At 34.2% G+C, this 24,881-nt stretch overlaps 1 protein-coding gene across 23 annotated transcripts in view; it reads left to right on the top strand.

Moving 5' to 3' along the window:
- HDAC9 (histone deacetylase 9) overlaps nt 1–18,194 on the top strand; it is a 1,013,161-nt gene extending 994,967 nt beyond the window's left edge. For all 23 annotated transcript variants that reach the window (XM_077856623.1, XM_077856624.1, XM_077856625.1 and 20 more), the window contains one exon: nt 11,974–18,194. In XM_077856623.1, coding sequence (XP_077712749.1) covers nt 11,974–12,013 — 40 coding nt within the window. In that variant the 3' untranslated portion in view covers nt 12,014–18,194. The remainder of the gene's footprint in view (nt 1–11,973) is intronic.
- The last annotated feature ends 6,687 nt before the right edge of the window (nt 18,195–24,881 follow it).

The raw sequence follows: 24,881 nt of genomic DNA, 5'->3' as shown, positions 1-24,881 counted from the left end.
CATCTTCAACTTTTGGCAATTTTTCTCATGAAGAGATGGCTTCAAATCATTATATAATACAAAAGCATAAGAAAATATATGATTCCAAGTCTAGCTATTTTTTTTGAGTAAACTGTCTTATTCATGAATATAAAAGAGGTATAGCAATAAGCTGGAAGATCCCAAGTATCATTTACCTTAGCTTTGAATGACCTATCACTAGTGCCAAGGACATTAATGACCTCATTTTTCTGTTTCTGAAAATTTATATAAAATATAGACCATTATTAATGTCTACTATACCTAGAAACACAACTTTGTTTTCCATTCTTTAGGATTGTGTCCCCAAGGCTTCTAAAAGCTAAATATTGTACAAATTATGCAGGTTTCTGATTTTTCTCTATGATACCTTTATTTTGAGTACTTGTTTATCTAAGCAGGCAAACATTCCAAAATAAATTTTATCCTTAATTTTCATTCACCACATATCCAGTGTCAAAAAAGCCTTAGCTGAAAAGTGGGCTAAGTGGATTGAGATTTGGAAGCTCCTGATAAAAGGAAGGATAATATGTCTCTTCTTTTCTTCTTTTTCCTCCTCCTCTGGGACTATCTTTTTATCTCTGTGTTCAGTGCCTACTATGTGGTCATGGGGCATATATGAAGTCTGACTTAGTAATGATAGGGATTCAATCCAGTGCTCATTTATACATTCAGGGCTCCATTCTGAATTCTTTAAAGAAATGTTTTATAAGGAAAAACATTCTATTCTATTTGAATAGAATTATAAGTAAAATAGGAAAGGCATCTAAGTGTTCATAGGTTAAAAGAATAGTATAGTCATTAAAAACAAGAGAATCACAAATAATCTCTAAGCAAGAAATTGAGTTAATTAACCTGTGATTACGTGACTTAACTTAAAATTTTCAGAATGCCTAATATATTATAGGTAATAAATACTGAATGAATGGATGAATCAGTCAATCACTAAAGACAGAAGATGGAAGGTAAAATATTGTTAAAATGGTAATATAACACTTTATAAATATACCTGAGTAATTCTAATCTCCCTTAATTCACCGTTTTCTGAGAGAATCAGTGGTTTTATATTTTTATGTTTTCGAAATGTGTATTTTATATTTATTTTCTTTTGTAGTGCTAATTGACCATATCAATTTCCAGATGACTAGAATTCATAGAACTCATATCATAAAGATGGATTGGCTAAATAAACATAATAAAGGAGGAGGCGGCAAAGTGTCTATCTGAATGGAGAAAGGAATTATATTTAGGATGGAATAAAAACTTGGTAGTGATGCTGACAGATTACAGGATTATCCTCCAACCTGAAAAATGAGGAAGAAGAATATCCAGTCCATTCAATCTTTAAACACTTTCTGAATATTCTGTATGTGTCAAAGTATTGAAGGGCACAGTTACAAAGACTCCTCGTAGTCCACAAAAGGTTCATATACTTGGGGAATGTAGTAGTTTTCTATTGCTATCTTTAAAAAAGTATTTAAATTCTTCTTTAGAAATAAATTTAGTGACTTAAAATGATAGATCAGAAGGCTGGCACAGGTCTCTTTGGGCTAAAATCAAGAGGTTGTCAGGGCTTGGGTCCTTTCTTGGAGGCTCTAGGGGAGAATCTGCATCCTTGTCTTTTCCAGCTTCCAGAAGCTGCCTGCATTCCTTGGCTTGTGACCCCCCTTCCTCTATCTTCAAAGTCAGCAACTTTACATCCTGATGACCTTTCTTCACTTATCAGTTCTTTTTCTGACTGAAGGAAGAAAGCTAGACAGGCTGGTTTACAAGCTGGGAACTATTCTCTGCTTTTAAAGACTCATTAGATTAGCTCCACTAGGATAATTTAGGATAATTTCTTTATCTCAAGGTACTTAACTTTTATCACATCTAGCCATGAAAGGTTAGCATATTCACAGCTTCCAGGGATTAGAACATAGACATTTTGGGGGGCTATTATTCTTCCTACCACAGGATTAGACATGAGCAACCAACTATAATAAGTGACAAGTAATTTGCTATATTGAGCTGTAAAATAAAAGAAGATCTCACACAGGCCTAGAAATGTGGAACAAATCACAGAGCAGAACAACTGAGCCGGGGTGGAAAAATAGGATTTTACCTAGGAAATAAGAAGAAAGGTATCTAAGAGAGAAAGAATAGCTTGAGCAAACCATGTGTTTTTTTAAACTTCTACTGACAATACTCAGTCTAAAAGTACCTTCATCTCTCATCCAAACTCTTACATTAGCTTCCTTTCTAGTTCCCATATCCACTTTGCCTCCTTCCCAATCCATTTTCTACACAGCAGTCAGGGAGCTCTTCAAAACAAAACAAAACAAAACAAAACAAAACAAAACAAAACAAAACAAAAAACTGGATGGCAAATCCTGTCATGCCTTTGCTTGAAACCCTTCAATGCCTTTCCATTGCCGTTAGCATAAAGATCATCATTGTTAACAGGAACGCATAAGCGCTCCATGATCAGACCCTTCCCTTGATTTTGTATCTTATATATGAAATCTTTCCTCTTGGTTTTCTGATCTGTGTTCTAACAATGAACTAGTTTCATTTTCTTTTTTCAAATTGGGGTATACCTTACATATAATAGTACACCCAAATCAAAAGATTTTTTACCTAATCCATACTTACATGAACATCATCCAGTACCCAGAAAATTTTCTCATGTCTCTTAGTCAATGCTACTTCTTCCAGAGATTTTTTTTTTTTGGTTTTAATACTGTAGATTAGTTCTACCAAACTTTAAATTTCATTTAAAGGGAATCAGTAATTCATTCAGCATTTTATCTGTCTTCTTTTACTCCACTAAGCATAATGTTTTTGAGATCCATCTCATCACAGTTTGTTCATTTTTTATTATTGTGCATTATCCCCGTGTATAAACCACCCTAATTTGTTTATCCATATACCTGTGGATTCATGTTTGGCTTGTTTACCACTTGGGGCTATTAATTTATCTTGCTGTTTTTTTTTTTATTGAGACAATTGATATGTAACACATATTACTAAAATGTAAAACATAATGATTTGATATATGTATATATTGTGAAATAGTTACCCCAATGACTCTAGTTAACATCTATCAGCACACATAGTTATAATTTTTTCTTGTCATGAAAACTTTTAAGATGTATTCTCTTAACAACTTTCGAACAAAAAATCTATAGTCACTATGCTGTATATTACATCTCCAGGACTTATTTATTTTGTAACTGGAAATTTGTACCTTTTGACTTCTTTTACCCATTTTGCCTCCCTCTTACCCCTACTCTCACCTCTCACAACTACCAATCTTTTCTCTGTAAGTTCAAGAGTTTTTTTAGATTCCACAAACAAGTGAGATGACACAGCATTTGTCTTTCTCCATTTGACTTATTTCACTTAATGTAATGCCCTCAAAGTCCATCCAAGTTGTCACAAATGCAAGATTTTCTTCTTATACTACATTTTATTTTTTTTAATTAAAAAAAATTTTTTTTGGAGAGAGAGAAAGAGAGAATAAGCAAGTGGAGGGAGGGCATAAGGAGAGGGAAAGAGAATCTTAAGGAGGCTCCATGCTAAGCCTCGTAGGGGGCTCAATCTCACAACTCACAAGATCATGACTTGAGCTAAAATCAAGAGTCAGCTGCTTAACGAGCTGAGCTACCCTGGCACTCCAATTTTCTTTTTTTATGGCTTAATAACATTCAATTATATCACATTTTCTTTATCCATTCATCCATTAATAGACACTTAGGCTGCTTTTATACCTTGGCTATTTTAAGTCATGCTGCAGTGAGTATGGTGGTGCATATACATTTTTAAGTTAGTGTTGTCATTCCTTTGATAAATACCCAGAAATAGAATTGCTGGATCATATGGCAATTCTGTTTCTAATTTTTTGAGAAAACTCCATACTGTGTTTCAAAGGACTACATCAATTTACAATCCCACCAACAGTGCACGAGAGTTTTCTTTTCTCCTTATCCTTGCCATCGCTTGTTATTTCTTGTCCTTTGGTAATAGCCATTCAGACAGGTATGAGATGATATCTTATTGTGGTTTTGATTTGCATTTCCCTAATTATTAGTAATATTGAATACCTTTTCATGTCCCATCAATCCTCTATATGTCTTATTTAGAAAAGTATTCAGGGATGCCTAGGTGGTTCAGTGGTTGAGCATCTGCCTTCTGCTCAGGGTATAATACCAGGGTCCTAGGATCAAGTCCCAAATCAGGATCCCCGCAGGGAGCCTGCTTCTCCCTCTGCCCATGTCTCTGACTCTCTCTGTGTGTCTCTCATGAATAAATAAAATCTGAATATATATATATATAAATATATATATTAATATATATATATTAAGATCTTCTGCCATTTAGGGCAATTATGAAAAAAGCTTCTATGAAAATTTTTATTATTGTGGTAAAAAGCACATAACATAACATTTGCCATCTGAATCATTTTTAAGTGTACAAAACAGTAGTGTTAACTGTATGGCCCGTTATTGTGCAACATATCTCTAGAACTTTTTCATCTCACAAAACTAAAGCTCTATGCCTACTAAATAACTATTTCCCTTTTTCCCCATTCCTCCAGCTTCCAACAACCATTATTCTAAGAATTTTATTCCTTTAGATATCTCATATTAGTGTAATCATGAAGTATCTGTCTTTTTGTGACTGGCTTACCTCACTTAACATAATGTCCTCAAGGTTCAACCGTATTATAGTATATGACAAAATTCCATCCTTTTTAGAGCTGAATAATATTCCATTGTAGGTATATGCCACATTTTCTTTATCATTCATCTATTAATGGACATTTAGGTTGCCTCCACCTCTTGGATACTGCGAATAATGCTTCAATGAATATGAGTGTGCAATTATCTCTTCAAGATCCTGTTTTCAATTCTTTTGGATATATACCCAGAACTGGAATTGCTGGATCATATGGTAATTATATTTTTAATTTTCTGAGGAACCTAAGTCTCTGAAATTTTCGTACAAGTTTTTATTTTGTGAACACAAGCACTCAGTTTTCTTTGATATATACCTAGGAGTGGAATCACCAAGCTATAGGGAAGCCATGTGTTTTACTTTGTGAGAAACTTCCAAACTGCTTTCCAAAATGGTTGTGCCATCTTTCATTCCCACCAGCAATGAATGACTAGTCCACCATAAGTGTCATACCTACGGTGACACCCTTCAGCCACAGGGGCATACTCCAATAATCAACGTCCACATCTAGCCCTGACTCCTCCTGTCATATCTACACCTACACTATGTAAAATCAGTCTTCAAAATTTTAGCCTTCCTAGTGGGTATGTAAGAGTATCTTATTGTGGTTTTTACATTTTTTCCACAGACCTATATTCATGTTCACATCACGCCTCTTGGCACACATCCTTCCCTCTGTTTGGAACTTATCTTACTTTTCCTCCCACTGACCCTATGTTGGCCTCTCCATTTTCTTCCACTACCCTTTAGATCTCAGATCAAATATCACTTCCTCTTCTTGGAGAATATTCACTGACCATCAATTCTGAAATTAGATCAGATACCTCTGTTATATTTCCTGTGTCTCCTCTATACTTCTAGTACCTAGAACATAGCCAGAGTACATCATAGACACTCAGTAATTATTATTTGAGTCAGTGAAAAATTCGATGAAGTGTGAAATGTCAGAACCAGTAGAGATGTGGAGCTTTGGAGGCTGTGGGAAGGTAAACTATGGTAGCTGTTCTGGAAAGCAATTTAGTACCATTTACTATACACAAAACATATGACCTAGTAATCCTGCTCCTGTGGTGTATACTGAAGACTTTCTCATCTAGAATCATTAAAGTACAGGTACTAGGAAGTTCACTACAGCTTTATTCAGAGGGGGTCAAACCTGGGGTCCATTATTGAGAGAATGGATAGTTAAAATGTGGCAGATATATACCATGGAGATGCCAGGTAGTTCTTAGCAGCTACAGACTAGATAAACATAACTGCATGGATAGATTTAATAAATGCAGTACTAAGTAAAAAAGTTAAGCAACAGAAATTATATATATGTATATAAAAATAAAATTTACAAAAAATAAAAATATATGCCCACAAAATAATAATATATAGCTCTGAAGAACACCTTACAAATAAAATAATGTACATAGTATTAGATTGCCTGCCTTGGAGGAGGAAGAGAAAGCAAGATACAAAGAGATTAAATTAAATAAATAGAACAAGAGAAAATATGTCTTATTCAATAGCATTATTAATATAAGTTTTAAAATACTGTTTTAAAAATCATAAGAAATGAAATACATTTAAGGAAATGTACAAGAATTTAAGGAAAATACAGGAATTTAATTTTACACTATATATTTTCTCTGGTTAAATTCTTTACTTTCTGCTTTACATTTTTCTAAGTTTTCTTAACCTGGGATCGCTGGATAGGTTTCAGCCCTATCTTCTGTCACTGCATAACCTGCTGAGCCCACATGCAGCTAGTCCCTCCAGCTGGTCAACTCATGTCACTAGCCTCAATGCCATGCTCATACCTATGGTGACACCCTTCAGCCACAGAAGCATACTCAAATAATCAAGGCCCACATCTAGCCCTGACTCCTCCTGTCAGTAGCTTGCATCATTGGCTCAACTAGCCCCTTCAGTTAAGTACTTATACCCCATCAGCCTAAGTCCCAACACTGGCTTCCACTGCTGTGTGCCTCTGAGAAGGCCTTGCAACTACAGGAGTACATGCCAAGACCCAGGGCTACTGCAGGCAAGTGTGTACACCACCAGCTCCAGCCACCACAGTGGCTGTCCTGGTCCCTAGCTGCTGTACTTGAAGAAGATACTGAGGACCCCAAAATCCCTTGCAGTCACTCTAACACTTCCCCATCCTCCGCCATCACAGTGCTTATGAAAGACTACACAGCTGTCAGTGTTACAGACCTGAGACACTTGAGCCAACTAAATATGATGCCTCCCTGCCCCAGACACAGAGCTACAGGGATCATGAATAATCAGGGAAATCTGACACCACCAAAGGAACTGAGTAAACTTCTAGTAACTGACCCAAGGAAATGGAGATACATGAATTGCCTGAAAAAGAATTAGAAATAATTGTTCTAAAGATACTCAGAAAGTTACAGGAGAATACAAACAATTTAATAAAAATCAGGAAAACAATAAAAGAACAAAATGAGTTCAACAAAGAGACAGAAAACAGAAAATAATCAAAAAAGGTTTGGAGCTGAAGAATACAATAACTGAATTAAAGAATTCAGTACAGAGCTCAACATCATACTGAACCAAGCAGAAGAAAGAATAAATGAAATTGAAGACAGATAGTTTGAAATTATTCAGTCAGAGGAGCAAAAATTAAAAAAAGGAATGAAGAAAGTGTAAGGGATTCATAGGAAACCATTAAGACAATCTATGAATTATTGGAGTCTCAGGAGAAAGTGACAGAAAGTTTATTTAAAGTAATAATGGGGGGCAGCCCGGGTGGCTCAACAGTTTAGCGCCTGCCTTCAGCCCAGGGCCTGATCCTGGAGACCTGGGATCGAGTCTCACATCAGGCTCCCGGCATGAAGCCTGCTTCTCCCTCTGCCTGTGTCTCTGCCTCTCTCTCTCTGTCTCTCATGAATAAATAAATAAAAACAATCTTAAAAGAAAAAGAAAAAATAATAAAGTAATAATGGCTGAACTTCCCAAACCTGAGGAAAGATTTAGATATCCAAGTTTATGAAGCTAATAGGTCAGCCCCAAATTCCAATCCAAAATGATCTTAATAAAATAATAATAATAAAACTGTCTATATTAAAGACAGAAATGTAAAAGTATCGAGAAAAATATCTCATACTGGGGAACTCTTCATCAGACTGAGTGGATTTCTCAACAAAAACCCCGGAAGCCAGGAGACAGTAGGATGATATTTTCAAAATGCTGAAATTAAAAACCTGCCAACCAGATTAGTTTACTTAGCAAAGTTGTCCTTCAGAAATGAAGGTGAGATAAAATTTTTCCCAAAAAACAGAAGCTGAGTTAGTTCTTCATCACAACACCTGCCTTACAAGAAATGCTGAAAGGAATTCCATAAGCTGAAAAAGAAAGGATAATAATAAGCAACATAAAAACAAAACATGAAAATATTCTCTACACAAGTAAATGTAAGAACACAGAATCAGAATGCCCTAATACTGTGAAATGTTGTGTTAATCACTTAACTCTAGCATAAATTCTAAAGGACACAAGTGTTAAAAATAGCTGTAGCTACAGTAATTCACTAACAGATATATCCCTGAAATTCTAACATGAAAAAAATGTAAGGAGGAAGAGTAAAAGGGTACAGTTTTGCATGTGATCAAAATTAGGTTGTTATCAGCTTACATAGATTTTTATAGATACAAGATGTTTCAAGATTGCCTCAGACTAACCATAAAACAAAGAGCTATGTAGATACACATGAAATAAAGAGAAGGAAATCAAGTATACCGTTCTGAAGAAATATCAATTCAAAATGAAGACATCAAGAGAGAAAGAAAGGAACAAAGGGACTACAAAACAGCCAGAAAGCAATTAACAAAATGGTAATAGTAAGCCCTTAGAGAGAAACAATTATTTTAAATGTAAGTGGATTAAATTCTTCAATCAAAAGGCATAGAGTGGCTAAATGGATTTAAACAAACAAACGAGACCCTTACTGGTTACTGCTTACAAAAGACTACTTCAGTTTTAAGGACACACATAGGCTCAAAGTGAAAGGATGGAAAAAGATATTCTGTGCAAATGGAAACCAAAATAGTAGGAGTAGCATACTTACATCAGAAAAAATAGACTTTGGAAAAAAATAACAAGAGATCAGTTCATCAAGGGAATACAACAATTGTAAATACTTATGCAGCCAACACCATAACCCTTAAATATATTGAGCAAATACTAACAGGCCTGGAAAGCATAATATACAGCAATACAATAATAGTAGGAAACTTCAGTACCCCCACTTTCTCTAATGGATACATCTTCCAGACAAGACAATCAATAAGAAAACATCAGACTTGATCTATACTTTAGACCAAATGGATCTGACAGACATGTACAAAACATTTCATCCAACAGCAGGAAAATACACATTTTACTCAAGTGTACACAGAACATTCTCCAGGACAAATCACATGTTATGTCATGAAACAAGTCTTAACAAATTTTAAAAGACTGAACTAATACCAAGTATCTTTTGTGACCACAATACTATGAAATTCAGGACGAATAACAAGAGGAAAACTGGAAAATCCACAAAAATGTGGAAATTAACAGACTCTTGAACAGCTAATGGATCAAGGATAGAAGCAAAAGAAAATCCAAAAAATATATTGAAACAAAAATGGAAACACAATATAACGAAACTTCTGGGATAAAGCAAATGCAGCGTTAAGAGGCAAACTTACAGCAATAAATACCTACCTAAGTACATACATAGATACATACATAATCTACAACAATCCTTATATCTTAAGGAACCTCTAGAAAAAGAACAGACTAAGCCCCAACTTACAATGAAATATTATTCAGCCATAAAAGAGAAGATTCAACCTGGGTGAACCAGAGGGCATTATGCTACATGACATAAGGCAGAGTAAGAAAAATATTTATCTGTATGATCTTATTTATATGTGAAACCTAAAAACTTTGACTTCGGTATGTGTATCAGATGATGGATATTAACTAAGCCTATTATGATAATCATTTCACAGTATATGTAAATCAAACCATCTTGAACTTATACAATGATATATGTCAATTATTTCTGAATAAAACTGGGAAAAGTCCATGTTAAACTTATAGAAACAGAAAACAGAACGTTAGTTACCAGAGGCTAGAAGTTGGGGGAAATGGAGCAGTGTTGGTCAAAAAGTACAAACTTTTGGTTATAAAATGAATAAATTCCAGGGATCTAATGTAAGGAAAGGTGACTAGAGTTACCAATACTCTATTGTATGCATGAAAGTTGCTGTGAGATTAAATCCTGAATATTCTTACCATAACAACAACAACAAAAGGGTATTTATGTGGGGTGAAAGATGTGTTTTTGTGGTAAACATTTTGCAATATATATGTCTATCAAATCATCACATTGCACTTTAAATTTATATAATATTGTATGTCAGGTCTCAAGGCTGGAAAAAATTAGGAAAATTCAGTCTCCATTAGGGTACCTAGTTTGAGGATTCTACACCTGTATTATCCACATATTCTAAGATGTAAATAAGTTTGCATGTTTACATATAAATTATTCTCTTAAATGTTTTCCTTAAGAATTTTCTTCTCAGAATGCAGATCATTTTTGTTTGGAAAGATTTAAATTGAGTATGACTCACTTAAATAGCTTTTATCTTACATAGCAAATCTAAACACTTTCTCACAGTCTCCTTATCCAGTACACTCTTGGGCAGGCTATAACTTCCTAAGAAATGATTTTTTTTTTTTTTTGTATTCCACATGGACTCATTTGGAACTCCCTCTTTTGGGTAATGTTAAATAATGAATAGCTGATATTACTCACTCTTTAGAGGATGAGTTAAAATTTTTTTCATTACCATATCATTGATAAAACTTGATTTTAAGATTTTAAATTTATTATAAAAACACTAAGTTAAATGGAAACTACTTAGAGATGCCTAGAAATATTGGCTTTTTTCTTATTATAAATCTATTAAAAATGGCTAAATAGTCCATTTGTCTTCATAAACAGCTGTGTTTTAAAGATGGCATTTTTTTCTAATATGAAAGTAACTCATTATAGAATACTAGCAAGTATAAACTGTATGAAAAAGAAAATGAAAGCCACCTATCTATTATTCCACCACCCAAAGAGAGCCATCATCTAAATATTGTGTTTCCTTAGTTTCCTGTGGTAGCACAGGCATGACTCTGTATCTGTGTGCCATTCACACAATTTTATGCATAGGCTAGATGACAAAGGGACAAATCCAAAATATTAAATAAGTAATGTCTCATAGTGTTTATTACTTACAAGCCAATTTTATTTCCTTTTTTTAAACCTTCATTAACTCTGCTAAGAACATTTTTTCCCCACGTTTTTGAACCTAAAGCCACAGCTTCACAGAAGTGTAGTTAGAACATTAGCAAATTGAAGCATTAGCAAATCACAGAGCTCAGATTCAAAATCAATTCTCTTGTCCTCTCAAAACCTAGTTTTCTTCTCTCAATAATCCAACTACTTCATGTATTTGGATATCTGCTACAATCTGTCCCTTTGACTAAATTAAAAATCATTTTAAAAGTTTGCCTTAAAACACCCTCAGAGTGTTACTAAATTAAGTTTAAGTATCAAGTATAAATTTTCAAGCAATTAGTTTTGGTTTTGCCTGAGCAGAACACCCCACAGATGATGTCGAATAAAAGCTATTTACACACTACCATAGAGCATTTCTTGTAAAAACGTTGGTTCTGTAGCAGCGATTTGCTAATCAAATTCAGAATTTGATTTGAAATGCCTCCGGCAGGCAGCCAATCCAGTTATGAAAGAACAGAAGCAAAAACTAGAGCCCTGGTGAGTCTCCTCCAGAAGCAAGCTGGGTCCTTTGCTCTCATTAGCACACTGGTTCCATAGGAAATCATTGTAATTGCTCCTAAAAGAAAATATTATAGTTAATTTTTTCAATAAATTATTGGACCATCCTAGACACAAAACATGTACATTTCAGAATCTAGAATTATAAAATATTTTGACATGTTTTAATATAAACAGGAACATTTCCAATGATTGCTTGGATCTAAAATGTTTTTCCACTTGACATTTGTTTATACTTCCTAGGAAAGAAACTCTATTTATGGATAACTGAATAACACAAATAAACATCAGAGAGAGCTGAAAAATCAGCTTTGATTATGCATGAAAATCTACAATGTCATTGTGTACTCTTATGCCGTATTCTGATTGCCTGTTTATTTTTACAGAACTGCTGGTGAGCCTATGGAAGAGGAGCCAGCCTTGTGAAGTGCCAAGCCCCCCACCCCCATATTTCCTGTGTGTGACATCATTGTGTATCCCCCCACCCAGCACCCTCAGACATGTCTTGTCTGCTGCCTGGGTGGCACAGATTCGATGTAACATAAACACTGGGCACAAAATTCTGAACAGCAGCTTCACTTGTTCTTTGGATGGACTTGAAAGGGCATTAAAGATTCCTTAAACGTAACTGCTGTGATTCTAAAGTTACAGTAAACCACGATTGGAAGAAACTGCTTCCAGCATACTTTTAATATGCTGGGTGACCCACTCCTAGGCCCAGAGTATGAACTAATAACATCCAGTACAGCATTAGATACTGTTAATTATTATGGATGCTATGACAGCCAGTGAAATTTTGGGCAAAACCTAAGAAATACTCATTCCTGACATTCTGATCAGTTTTTTATTGGGTAATTTTTGTCAGTCTTAAATTGTTTACAGGATTTGCTTTCAGCTATGAACGGATAGCAGTTCCCAACATATTGCAAGGGTTGTTTTGTTTTGTTTGTTTTTTGGCCTTTGTTTTAACACATGATTCAACTCTTGCTAGTAAGAGTTCAAGATGGAGAAACTGGGATGAGGCTTTTTTCAGTGGAATAAACCATGCTAAATCTCAAAGTCCAAATGCCAAAGGAACCTCACATACTGTATGTAATGGTGCAATATTTTATGTCACATTTTTTGAGAAAAATAACCCTATTTCCCTGATATCCCTCTGTGCATCCCCACACATGGAGATTTACAATTGTATTTGAGGATGAGGTCTCCCCCCTCATACATCCCTTGCTCTGATGATAGTAGTTTCAAGCATATGTTCAACATAAGACGGTCTTAATTTTTTCCAAATCCATTAAGAACTTAGTTCTCACTTTTCATCTTTCCTCCATCACATCCTTTCTTCTTACCTTTCATCCTTCCTTCCTATAGAAAAGCTAAAGATTACCCGTAATCTCCCCAATTACTCAGGAGCCTTGAGTATTTCGTGTTTGGGTTTTTTTTGTTTGTTGGTTGGTTGGTTTGTTTTACTTTTCAGGTTAACACGGTTGCTTGGCCTGATGTATTCTTTTAGCTGTGACATCATTGAGGTGAAGCAATGTTACTGAATTTTCTAGATCTTGAAAATGTGTTAATGAAGGCATTGCCTATTTGAAGTCACCTTGAATTGTGTTAACCTTAAAGTTGTGCCTTCCTGTGGAGAAAAGACAAACACAAAAACATAAATTTAACCTTCACACATGTTGCCTTAATGTCAAAGGCTAAAAATAAAGGACATTTATTTCTGAGATTAAAAGCAATTTACTAAATATTAGTAGGTTATGCCCCTACCTCCCAAAATTTTATTTCAATGTATAACTCAAACACCTAAAGATATTGATGTAGAATACCTCACAGTATTTAATATCTGATGATGCTTTTGAAAGAGTTGTTTCTTTTATATATTTTCCTAACTCAAAGGATATATTAAAGCCATAAGTGAAGATTGTCATGCTTTTATTCAGAAATCTGAAAGAAACCTTAATTAAAACAAGGTTTTAGGGAAGGCCATGATATGAAAGATATAGAACAATATGGTTTTAGTTAAAGAGGACTCTAACCTGTAAATCAAAGATGAAAGATCTCACTCAAGTAGAATTATATAACTCCCTTTTGTTATACAGTCAGACCATATTTTTCATGCATTTGGTTTTTTTAGGATTACCATTTTAATTTTAAAGACTTTTATTACATATACAAAAATGGCTCAATACTTGGTTTAACATCTTAGAAATTTGAGACACTCTTTGAAATAGGAAATCTTAAATGGAATGTAATTCAGTATTAGTTAAAAATTAGTTTTATTGCATAAGAGTAAGGTCAATCTAGATTCACAATAGTAATGAATTTTTGCAAAAAAAATATTTTCGAAGAAATTCATGCAATCTTGTTTGCTAGCTCTTGCTATTTTCCATAATTGCTTGAGGAGATTTACTTACAGAAAACCAAATAGTGGAGCCAAAGAAAACACACACACACCTTGACAAGGAAAGTTATATCGTATTTTAATTGGAAATGTAATTGTGACTTTTAAAAATCAACTTCATAATAACAAATCTCTGTTACTACTTTCCATCCTCCCAGATATTTTTTAGATGTTGAATAAGAAAATGAAACAGATTAGTGCAATCATAGTAATTTACTGAAGCTTCCTGTAATAATTTTGCCACATACTTATTATACATAGCCATCAAACTGATAAAGCCAAATCACTAGGACATCTCCATGGTTATTTAGATTTAAAACATGACACATTAATGAGTTAATCACACATCCTTCCATGTGATACTGTACCCAATTGGTTGCAGTTAGGGTCTTTAGGATACCAAGAGGCAGATAAACTATGGAGAGGATTAATCACAGCTGAATGTAGTATTAAGAACAGAATGCCAGTACTTTTTGATTATACCATTACAAGCTATAGGATAGCCTTCAGGGACGGAATGGAGGCTTTTGGAGAATATCAACACTTCTTTTGAAATAGACCAGCACTTTTTGAAAGGGTGGTTTCACTTGGTAATCATTTTCTTCACTTACACACTTAATTTCTATTGCTCATAATAGTAAGAGGTTATTAGAAGAACTCCCCTCTAAACATTATCAGCAACATGTCTTTCTGATCCATACTTTGAAGGCTAAATACATAAGCTTTCTCACAATCTCATAACTTATGCATGATGAATAAAAATGATGACTTTTGAGAAATCAATTAATAAATAATCCCAGGGCTTTAATAAGATTTGATAATAAATACAAAAAAGAAAATTAAGTTTCTCAATTATGTACTATAATCCAGGGTTAAATATAAAGTTGAAAAACAGACAATTTTATTAGGATAATAAGTAAAATGGACTTCAAGTGATAATTGAGGCTATATAATTATTGCTTAGTAAATGGAAAGAATGTTTTCAAGTGAAATATTTTAAAACATTTTTAACATATTTACATCAATATCAGAGATAGAAATCTGCTTTTAGAGAAAATGGAGATACTCGTGCAAAACTGTTGCAAATCGCATTTCCATAACCAATCACAAGAATTGAAATCTTGCCTTCAGTTTTTACTATAACCCTTTGCAAACTTTCACATACCTCTCACTGAGGATAGGTGAGGCATCTGGCTGGCTCAGTTGGTAGAGCATGTAACTCTTGATCTTGGGGTTGTAAGCTCAACCCCACATTGGGTGTAAAGATTACTTAGAAATAAAACCTTTTAAAAAAAAGAAAAAGAAAACGTGGTGGATTTGAAAGCAGGATGTCTCCTCACACAATTTCAGAAACTGTAGAGCTGGTCTCTCCTAACAGCTTAGTACTATTTTATTTCCAAAGGTCATTCATAAAGCTTTGTGGATTTACTGGATTTCTTCACAGATTCCATATGGAAATAAAATAGAATTATCATGTGGAAAGTCTCCTGGGAGAAAATTTCTCTTCAATCAGGACTTTTATACTTATTTTTTATGCCAGCATCTATGTTTAGGGTGGTTTATTTAAATATTTATTACTATTTATCTTCTGAAAGTTTACACTCAACTTGTCTCAGTGAAAGTATTAAATGTCTAATAGCCACAAAACAAGCCAAAGGTTTCTGTCTTAAAAGCAATTCATTCTGAGCTGGAAATAATCATTTTGTCAGAGTTTGACATTGTCATTTCTAGGGGTATCTATCTTAACATTCTCTTCCTGCTTCAGGAATGAAATGACTTGCTGAAAAATAGGAAAAAGAAAAGAAGTAGGGAAAAACACCTGTTTAACTCTTCCGTAAAGAGGGCATTTTCACCTCCAAAAGAAATGAAAACCAGATTATCTAAGCTAAGAAATGGAGGCATTTTATTGTTGTCTTTAAAACTGATCATCAACATGGTCATGATCTTCATCGAATATCTCTTGTGTTCCCAGAGGACACAATTATATTTTGGTCTCCAGCAGTATTATATACTATTTACTGCCTTTTGAATGAAGTATTAGGTGTATTATATCACCTGAATCAGTACCATCACTAAAATACATAAGTGCCTATCTGTGGCTTCTTTTCTCAGTCATATTTACATTGAAAACCATAGCCCTTGCCTCCTTGATTTTACTCTATCAAATGCCTCACGAAACACAGCATGCTTGTCATATAGTCCAGAGTATAAATTTTTTTAGATAAACATGGTATATAGGACTCTAGAACTTGATTTCTCCAAATCAGCTCCAGTCTATGTTTTTTATAATATACATGGCTGGTTTTATATAATGGCTTATGCAACAGCTGAGTCAGTTATAATATGTTGGAAATAGCTGGGTCAGACAATTGAAACTTAGACTGTTGATCTGGGGCTTTTTGGACTTGATCTCAATGATAGAGTAATAGGATTGTAACAATTTCTCAAACCATCTTAATTCTCAAACTGGAACTTTTAGCAAATACGTGATGAATTTACCATACAGGGCCAGTCTTAGGAACCAACAATTTCCTTTCCACCCTTCTTTCCCTTGTCTAACTGCCAATAACAAACTGCCATATCTAAACTATCAGAGTAATTTCTTAAATCTCTATGTTTCCTAAGTAGAAACAACCTCAGCAACTTATATTCTGAGACACTACTAGGTATACTTTGAGTCATGCCAATTTACATAAACTCTAGTATAGATTCTCTTTATCTTCCTTTTTATCTCTTCCTTTTCAAGAGCTACTTGACTTTTTTTTACTATTCTTATTTTAAAATATAGACCCAGTTATTGTGTTTTGGCCTACAGTCTTGGATTTGGCACTTTGTTTTATTAATACAGAATTTTTCTTTTGGTCTCAAATGTGGTTTCCCACCATTCTTGGTACTGCCTACTTCTGTTGTACTAGTTATAGCAGTAAGAAGATTATATATACTCTCCATGCCGTTTGGATGATGCCTTTCTGAGTAAACTCAGAAGCATAAACTCTAACCTGAAGAAAAAATGCCAGAGGAGTAATTTTAAATCAATATAATTTGGAAATAAGATATTATTTCCAGACTATTCAAAGAAAATTGGAGTCTTTTATTTTTCTGTTTGGGCCTTAGGCACAATAGAGGCAAATGTTGCAACATCAAATAAAATAAAGGAGGGTCAAATGTTTTGTGGGACAATGTCGTCATGTCCTTTAAGCTTCATGGTTGTGCCCTTTCTTAGAGTTGGCATTTTATGACACTTGATATCTTGCAGCAGCTTCAGGCTGTTGCTTTTATTAACTTAAACTTGAGTAGAAGTGAAGTAATATAACAACTTAGGAATTAAGAATTCTGAGATCTAAAGAGGAATCACACTTTCCTGGGGATGAAAAAAAATGTTTTTAGATAAAAATCTACATATGCTTTTTCTAATTTTAAGATTCTCAAATTTTTCTGGATAAGCAATGTCAGTGTCTATCTCCACAATAGCTGGGTTATATGAAATTGCCCTTTCAGTGGTTGCTAGGCATAAGAAGCATTCTGTTACAAGTGAATGACCATTTTGTAGATTATACCTTGTCAGTTTGTGTCATTTGAAAGCAAATATCCTGATATTTTTAAACAAGGTGGGCAGGGCAGGCAGGAAACGAATATTTATTACTCTCATGATTAAACAACTTTAGACCAGGCTTGTTGATGTGTATGCCAATAATCTGGAGTTTCTGGCTTTGTGTAAAATTAAAATGTCTTTTCTATTGTGGTCTGATATCTGTTTCTGTAATAAGATCAGTTTGTTGTCCTCTGTGCACCAGTGGTTTTGCCCTTAATTTTTTTGGCTAGCATTCACCAAAATCTGTCATCCAGAGCTGCTGAGAAAAATACTTGTTGCCAAACTTCTTTTCTTAAAATTGTGCTGCCAGTGATGTTTTCCCAGATGTGAAAAATAATTATCTAATAAAGGATTAATACCTAATAACAATACCATTGTTGAACATGCTCATGGAATGTTTACCTTCTTTAGGATTCCTTTTTTTGTATTTGAAAATATTGAATGGATAATTCAATGGTGTGTTCCAAATTAATGTCAATGTTGTTAATGTTGTGATTTTCCTTCAAAGAGGATGAAAGATTTCCTTTTGTCTTGTGTTTTCTACTGAATTAGATTTTCCTCTAGTCCTAGTGTGAATAAAAGCTGTTTGAAATAAAAGTGTTCTTATTTGTCTACCTCCTTGGTGTCCACTGCTAGACTCTGAATACTAGATATTTGGCAAGTGTTTGTTGAATAGATAAAATATTAATTATAAGTTACTGTGACATATACTGTTTCACTTTCAAAAACTGAAAGGCTATTGGCAAATAAATCCCCTTTACAAGGGGAAAGGAGAAAAAATGAGTGGGAAATATCAGAAAGGGAGACAGAACACGAGAGACTCCTAACTCTGGGAAATGAACTAGGGGTGGTGGATGGGGAGGTGGGCGGGGGTTGGGGGTGACTGGGTGACGGCACTGAGGTGGGCACTTGACGGGATGAGCACTGGGTGTTATTCTATATGTTGGCAAATTGAACACCAATAAAAAATAAATTTATTAAAAAATCCCCTTTACAATGTGAGAATTAAAAAAGACGAAAAAGTTGGTTAAAACAGAGTTGCTGTTTGAATGTAATGTGCTGCTCAGGATAACGAATAGCTAACACTGGTTAAGCCCAAACTTGTGCCTGTTACTTTACTGAGCACTGTACCAGAATTACACTATTCATCACTTGAACCCCTACATTATATATTATTACTACCATTTTCAGATGAGGCATGGAGCATAAAAAGATTAACTCATTTGCTTACCCATTGTCACAGATAGTAAGAGATTAGGCTTCAATCCTTATCTATGTCTTTCTAGCTCTAAAGTCTGTCCTCTCTCCAAATGGCATCCGTGATAAGACGAAGATCATATCATGGCATACTAAAGGGATTTTTTTTTTAACTATAAAACTATGACTAACCTTCAGAATAGGCTATATGCTCAGTCTCTGCTAACTTTATGATTTTATTAAATTACCATTTTAAATGGATTTGGTAATTGTGGCTAGGTTTGTACAGTAAGTACAAGTTTCAAAACAGTTCTTTTTTTCCCCCTATTTCAACATCTTTCTTTAATCTAGCCAATAACCCTAAAATGTCTTTGGAATACATATTTCAAAAACTCTTGAAATGTATTCCAAGACCAATACTTATTTTTGTATTTTAGAACCCCCTGCAATGTTTAACGGTCTAAAATATAACTGTTTCCAATGGACAATGGCTTGGATTCCTTCTGGGAAAAGATAGTAATATTTTGTCTAACAGAAAGTAAACTTGAGATGGAGTTAGTGGGTAGAGTCAGTTTCAATGGTAAACACCTTCAGTTTAATCAGATTTATCAAATGGCAAATGTTACTTCATGGTTCTTTGTTTCTTTTAAGTTTCCATGGTGAAAAAAGAGCAATTGAAAATATGAAGTATAAGTAAAAAATGAGACTGAGTGCATTATTTTTTAAAAATAGTTTGTAGTTAAAAATAGAAGACTAAGGAATTTCTTTTACTACTTACACTTTTGGAATTATTTGACTCAGAGTACTTCCAAATATCGCAATTACTCCTCAGCTTGTAATATCAGTATCAATATTAACTTCCACAGGCCTTCCAGTTGACCATAAATGGATGATTCCCCACATATCCTAATAAGTACTTTGGAAAAGACTGATAGTTGTTCTTTCAAATGTCATAAGAATAAGGGAACAAGATTCAGAGAAAGAGTGATTGATTTCCCATTTTTAATATTTAAAAAGCTAGAGATATAATAAAGGAAAGATTGCGTTTACCTTAGATCGAGTCAAATTTTTTGAGTCCTTACTGTTTTTAGGAAAGGAACTTCCTATTGAAAGCTTATATAATGCATGTAAAATTTGATACAGTCACATGTATTTTTTGCTTTTTTCCAAGAAATAATAATTCCAAAAAACCAAGATTAAAAAACTTAAGATGTGATAAAGTAAATCAATATAATGATGTTATAAAATTAAGTTAACAAATTAATTATATATATGAAGATTTAATCAGATATGAAAGACTTTATATCCATTTTAAATGAGGTTTTTCCCTTAAGAATCTATATTTTTAGTGTGCTATTTTTAATTTTCCTTCTTTGCTATTTTAGTTGTTTATTTTTAAAATAAATATATTAATAGTTGTCAAACCCTTCACCTGGGCTCTCATTTAAATCTCAAAACACTCCCATAAGAGGAATAATTTAATAGATGAGGAAATGAGTTTAACTGCCAGAAAAAAAGCCTATCTTCTTTACCACTATCCACAAACTTATATTCGATGTAACCAGTATTCACTGAATGCCTACAATATGTTACATGTATTCAGTACTTGTTCTCATAATAGCATGGAAAATAGCAAGAAAATTGGCAGTATGACTATATAAAAGAAATGAAAGCTTCATGAAAATTCCCTTTTATATAGCTACAAAAGAAATACTACCAGCGAATAAATTTGGGATAAGAATTATGTGATACTAAGGCTTAAACAAAATGTGACCTGTCTTTCTCCATCAAATTATGACATAAAGGCAGACATAGAATATGTAGGAGAAATATTTATTCTCTAAATTATATATAATTACATTAACAGGAAGATTTGGGCAAAGATCTATGAAGAGAGTCGATATGATTTAGGGCATTTATTAAAATGTCCCTTTCATCCCTGATGTCTACTATCCCTAATGTCAACATTCAATTAAAAATATATAATTTTGAAAATTAGAAGGAGGACATTAAATTTGTAGAGACCCTAAAAATCCCCTTAGAAATTGCTTTCTAAATTGTAGACATTTGCATTTTTGTCATTATTTCTTTTTTAAAAAAATCAGTTAATTATAATTTCTGTGCATGAAGTCCCAGATAATCATGTTCTTCAATAACCATTTCTGCATTATTTCATTGCCCTTTAATGAAACATAATTTCCAACCTCTTTTACCTTTTAAAGCAGTGATCTTGATAAACAGTACTCTCAGTTCTTTCATCAGAACCCAAATCCTGATAGGCTATACCACTCTCATCAGATACATTTATAGAGGGTCTCTGTGCCATTAAACTATGCTGCCACTTTGAAGTTTGAATTTCCCCAGTTTAAAATTCAGCCCCATACTTAACTAAATGCATTTAACTTCTTTTGTTATGGTTATATGTATGTCTATCTCTCTCAAGACAAGCTATCACACACCGTCAAAAACACTGCTTTGCAATTAGTGAATATTATATAAGGATTGCTAGATACGATGAAATAGTTCCTTCTAGTCATTACTCCTTTAAGCTCAATGGAAAGTGAATAGAAAAGTATATGATGTGCTATAAAATCACTGTCCTTTCTCTTGGGATCAAGCCAAGTCAGGTATATAGAGCTTTGAGAAACTATTTCAAAAGCAGCCAAGTATATAAATCTTGTTTACTCTCAAGTTTGATTGATGTATTCCTAGAGTATTCCCAGAGAAGAAAATGCAGCACCAGAAATCCAGACTTTTGGTCTCTAGACCCATTTCTACCATGAACTAGCTTGTGATACTGGGTAAATTCATTATCTTTTCATGGCCTTAATTTCTTTTTTCCCTTTAATACTGTGAAAGTTAAACATTATACTTCTGTCATTTTAGGGAAATTATATGTTATATTTCTATTATTCTAGTGGTTACTTATATTATTAAAATGCCCACTTGACTTAACGTCACTTAGTCTTAATCATCCGTCTCTACTTTCCCTTTACAGAATACATGAGCCTTAAATTGCATTGATTTCCATATACCTTATTTTATTTTGTCTTATTATTGTCTACTTTTAATTTCTCTTTGTTTTTTTTTAAAGATTTTATTTATTTATTTATTTATTTATTCATGAGAGACAGAGAGAGAGAAAGAGAGGCAGAGACACAGGCAGAGAGAGAAGCAGGCTCCATGCAGGGAGCCTGATGTGGGAATCAATCCCCGGACTCCAAGATCATGCCCTGGGCCAAAGGCAGGCGCCAAACCGCGGAGCCACCCAGGGATCCCCTTTCTCTCTGTTTTTGAATTTTGATTTCATTTATAACAATTATTGTTTTAATACAGTGATTATTAATATTTTCTATTTGCAACAAAAATAATAATAACGTCAGTACTTATTGAGATTTCATTATGTTTACCAAACTTGTTGCTCAATGATTTTGCTTGCATCCCATTTCTCTCTTCTTTCAGACTTGGAGAGAGTAATGTTCTCTTACTTTCTCTGTCTGAAATATATTGTTTTGACCCCACTCTTAAATAATATGTTGGCTGAGTATAAAATTCTGGAGGCCAGCTGGTCTTCATGCAGATTCAATGGCAGGGCCACAGCGGTGGGGCTGAGGGGTCCTCTGATCACTCCCTGGCCTTGGGTGTCACAGCTGCACTGGATTCTGAGGGCTGTTGACTCCCTGCAACTTGGGCAAGCAAGAGAACAAATCGTCTGAAGATTTTCACCTTTTATTTTTAGTGATTCCATACAGCGGCATTTTATAGCCAATGATTGTGGTTTCAAGTTTATTTTAATCTGTAGCAAAGCTTTGTAATGATTTTCTAATCTGTTTCTGAGTACTCTGTAGCCCTGCATTATGAGGCACCTACCTTCATTTTGCTAATGCTTACTCTGAATAAAAGTTTTTCCTTGAAAAAAAAAAAAGAAAACCTCTTCTGAACACTGAATTTGGCCTGTTGTACATAGCCTATACCAAGTGCTGGATTGAGCCTCTCTTTAATAAGGAAAAACAAAGACATGGTACACATTCCAGGGCTAAATATTAATTGCTTGGCATTCTGTATGTATATACTAGTGAAACATATTTAATGATTTAAATTTCTTATTGTATCTGCTTTCTTTTGTAGCCATCTAGGAAACTGTATTTTTGGAAGATATTTGAAATTATGTAATTCTTGAATAAAATGTTTTTCAAAAAAAAATTCTATAAAATTCTAGGTTGCAAATTTTATTTTTCTCAGCACAAAGATAACATCATTTTATTGTATTCTTACCTCTACTTTAACTACCAACATGTCTGTATTCATCTTTGAAAGTGATTTCTTTTTTCCCTCTAGATCTATTAAGATCATCTCTGTAAGAAGGTGTGATCTTTTTGTTTATCCTGCAATGGACTTGTATTTCTTAAATATGAAAATTAAATTCATTTTTCTAAGATTTTATTTATTTATTCACGAGAGACCCAGAGAGAGAGAGAAAGAGGCAGAGATACAGGCAGAGGAGAAGCAGGCTCCATGCAGGGGACGTGGAACTCAATCGCAGGTCTCCAGGACTTGCGTGGGAGGTCCTGACGTGGGACTCAATCGCAGGTCCCCAGGATCACACCCTGGGCTGAAGGTGGCGCTAAACCACTGAGCCCCCTGGGCTGCCCTGAAAATTAAATTCTTTACTCTAAGTATTTTAAATTATTTATGATTGAGAGTAGCCCCCTCAATCTTCTGTTTCTTTCTTCTCTAACTCTTTGGATATAACTCTTCTTAGATCCAGATTGATAGGCCTCACCATACTTTTTGTCCCTAATCTTGCCTTTTACATTTTCCATCATGCTGTCTTTTTATGCTGCCCTCTGCAAAATTTTCTCTAATCTTCCAGGTCTAATTTTATGCATTTCCATCATATGAAGTTCAACTTTCACAGCCCATGTTATTCATTTTAAAAGATATATTCATTATTACTCAGCCATTAGAAAGGACAAATACCCACAATTTGCTTCGACCTGGATAGAACTGGAGGGTATTATGCTGAGTGAAGTAAGTCAATCAGAGAAGGACAAACATTATATGGTCTCATTCATTTGGGGAATATAAAAAATAGTGAAAGGGATTAAAGGCAAAAGAAGAGAAAATGAGTGGGAAATATCAAAGAGGGTGACAGAACATGAGAAACACCTAACTCTGGGAAATGAACAAAGGGCAGTGGAAGGGGAGGTGAGTGGGGTGTTGGGGTGACTGGGTCATGGGCACTGAGGGGGGCACTTGACAGGATGAGCACTGGGTGTTATACTATATGTTGGCAAATTGTACTCCAATAAAAAATATACCAAAAAAAAGATATATTCACTTCTTTTTAAATACTCTGTTGTCCTGGTGTCTTATATTCTTATTGCTCAGACTTTTTGTTTTATATTTTAATTATTTTCTACACATTTAATTTACAGTGTCTATCAGAGTTGTCTATGATCTTAGGTACTAAAGTATTGCTTAAATTGGTTTATTTATTCTTTTGAAAATGTTTTATTGTGAATTCACATTCAGTGGGCTTTTACTTGTGGGAAATTCCATGTTACCTTGATTGAGGGGCAGTTTTGGATTTTCTTCTGGCATGGATCTCAGGAGTTTTACTATGTAGGACCATTTTGATGTTCATTTTGCTGCTTATAAGTTCTTTAACCTTATAACTAATAAGAGTTGAAATCTCAAATCCATGTACAAGCTTATCAATCATCAAACTTTTTTCTCACCCTGTGTCTGCAAAGAAACTACAGCTTCCTTGTCATTCTGCTGTCCATGGGCAAATGTATTTTTTAGTCTACACTACTACTTAGTGGGTCAGGCTTTCAAGGATCCACCCTAATTGTGAGCATGTGTGTGCTGGATGGGTTTCTCAGTTCCAGTTTTCTGCCTCAGTTCAACTCCTGTCTCTGCATAGGTCTGAAAACATAAGCCCTTGGGTTCCTTACATTGGCAAATCCCTACAACCTTATCCCAAGCTCTGGCAGTATCATCTTTCCCACTGGCCACTCTTACTTTCAGTGCCTTCTTCCTGTCTGGTACTTGGAGGTTTCACTGGCCTGGTGAATTTATCTATATATATAAAAGAAATT

Source organism: Canis aureus, chromosome 18 (assembly GCF_053574225.1).
Source record: "Canis aureus isolate CA01 chromosome 18, VMU_Caureus_v.1.0, whole genome shotgun sequence".
In the NCBI taxonomy this organism is placed as follows: Eukaryota; Metazoa; Chordata; class Mammalia; order Carnivora; family Canidae; genus Canis; species Canis aureus.
The sequence above is the reverse complement of the archived record's forward strand: the minus strand, read 5'-3'. Positions and strand labels throughout refer to the sequence as shown.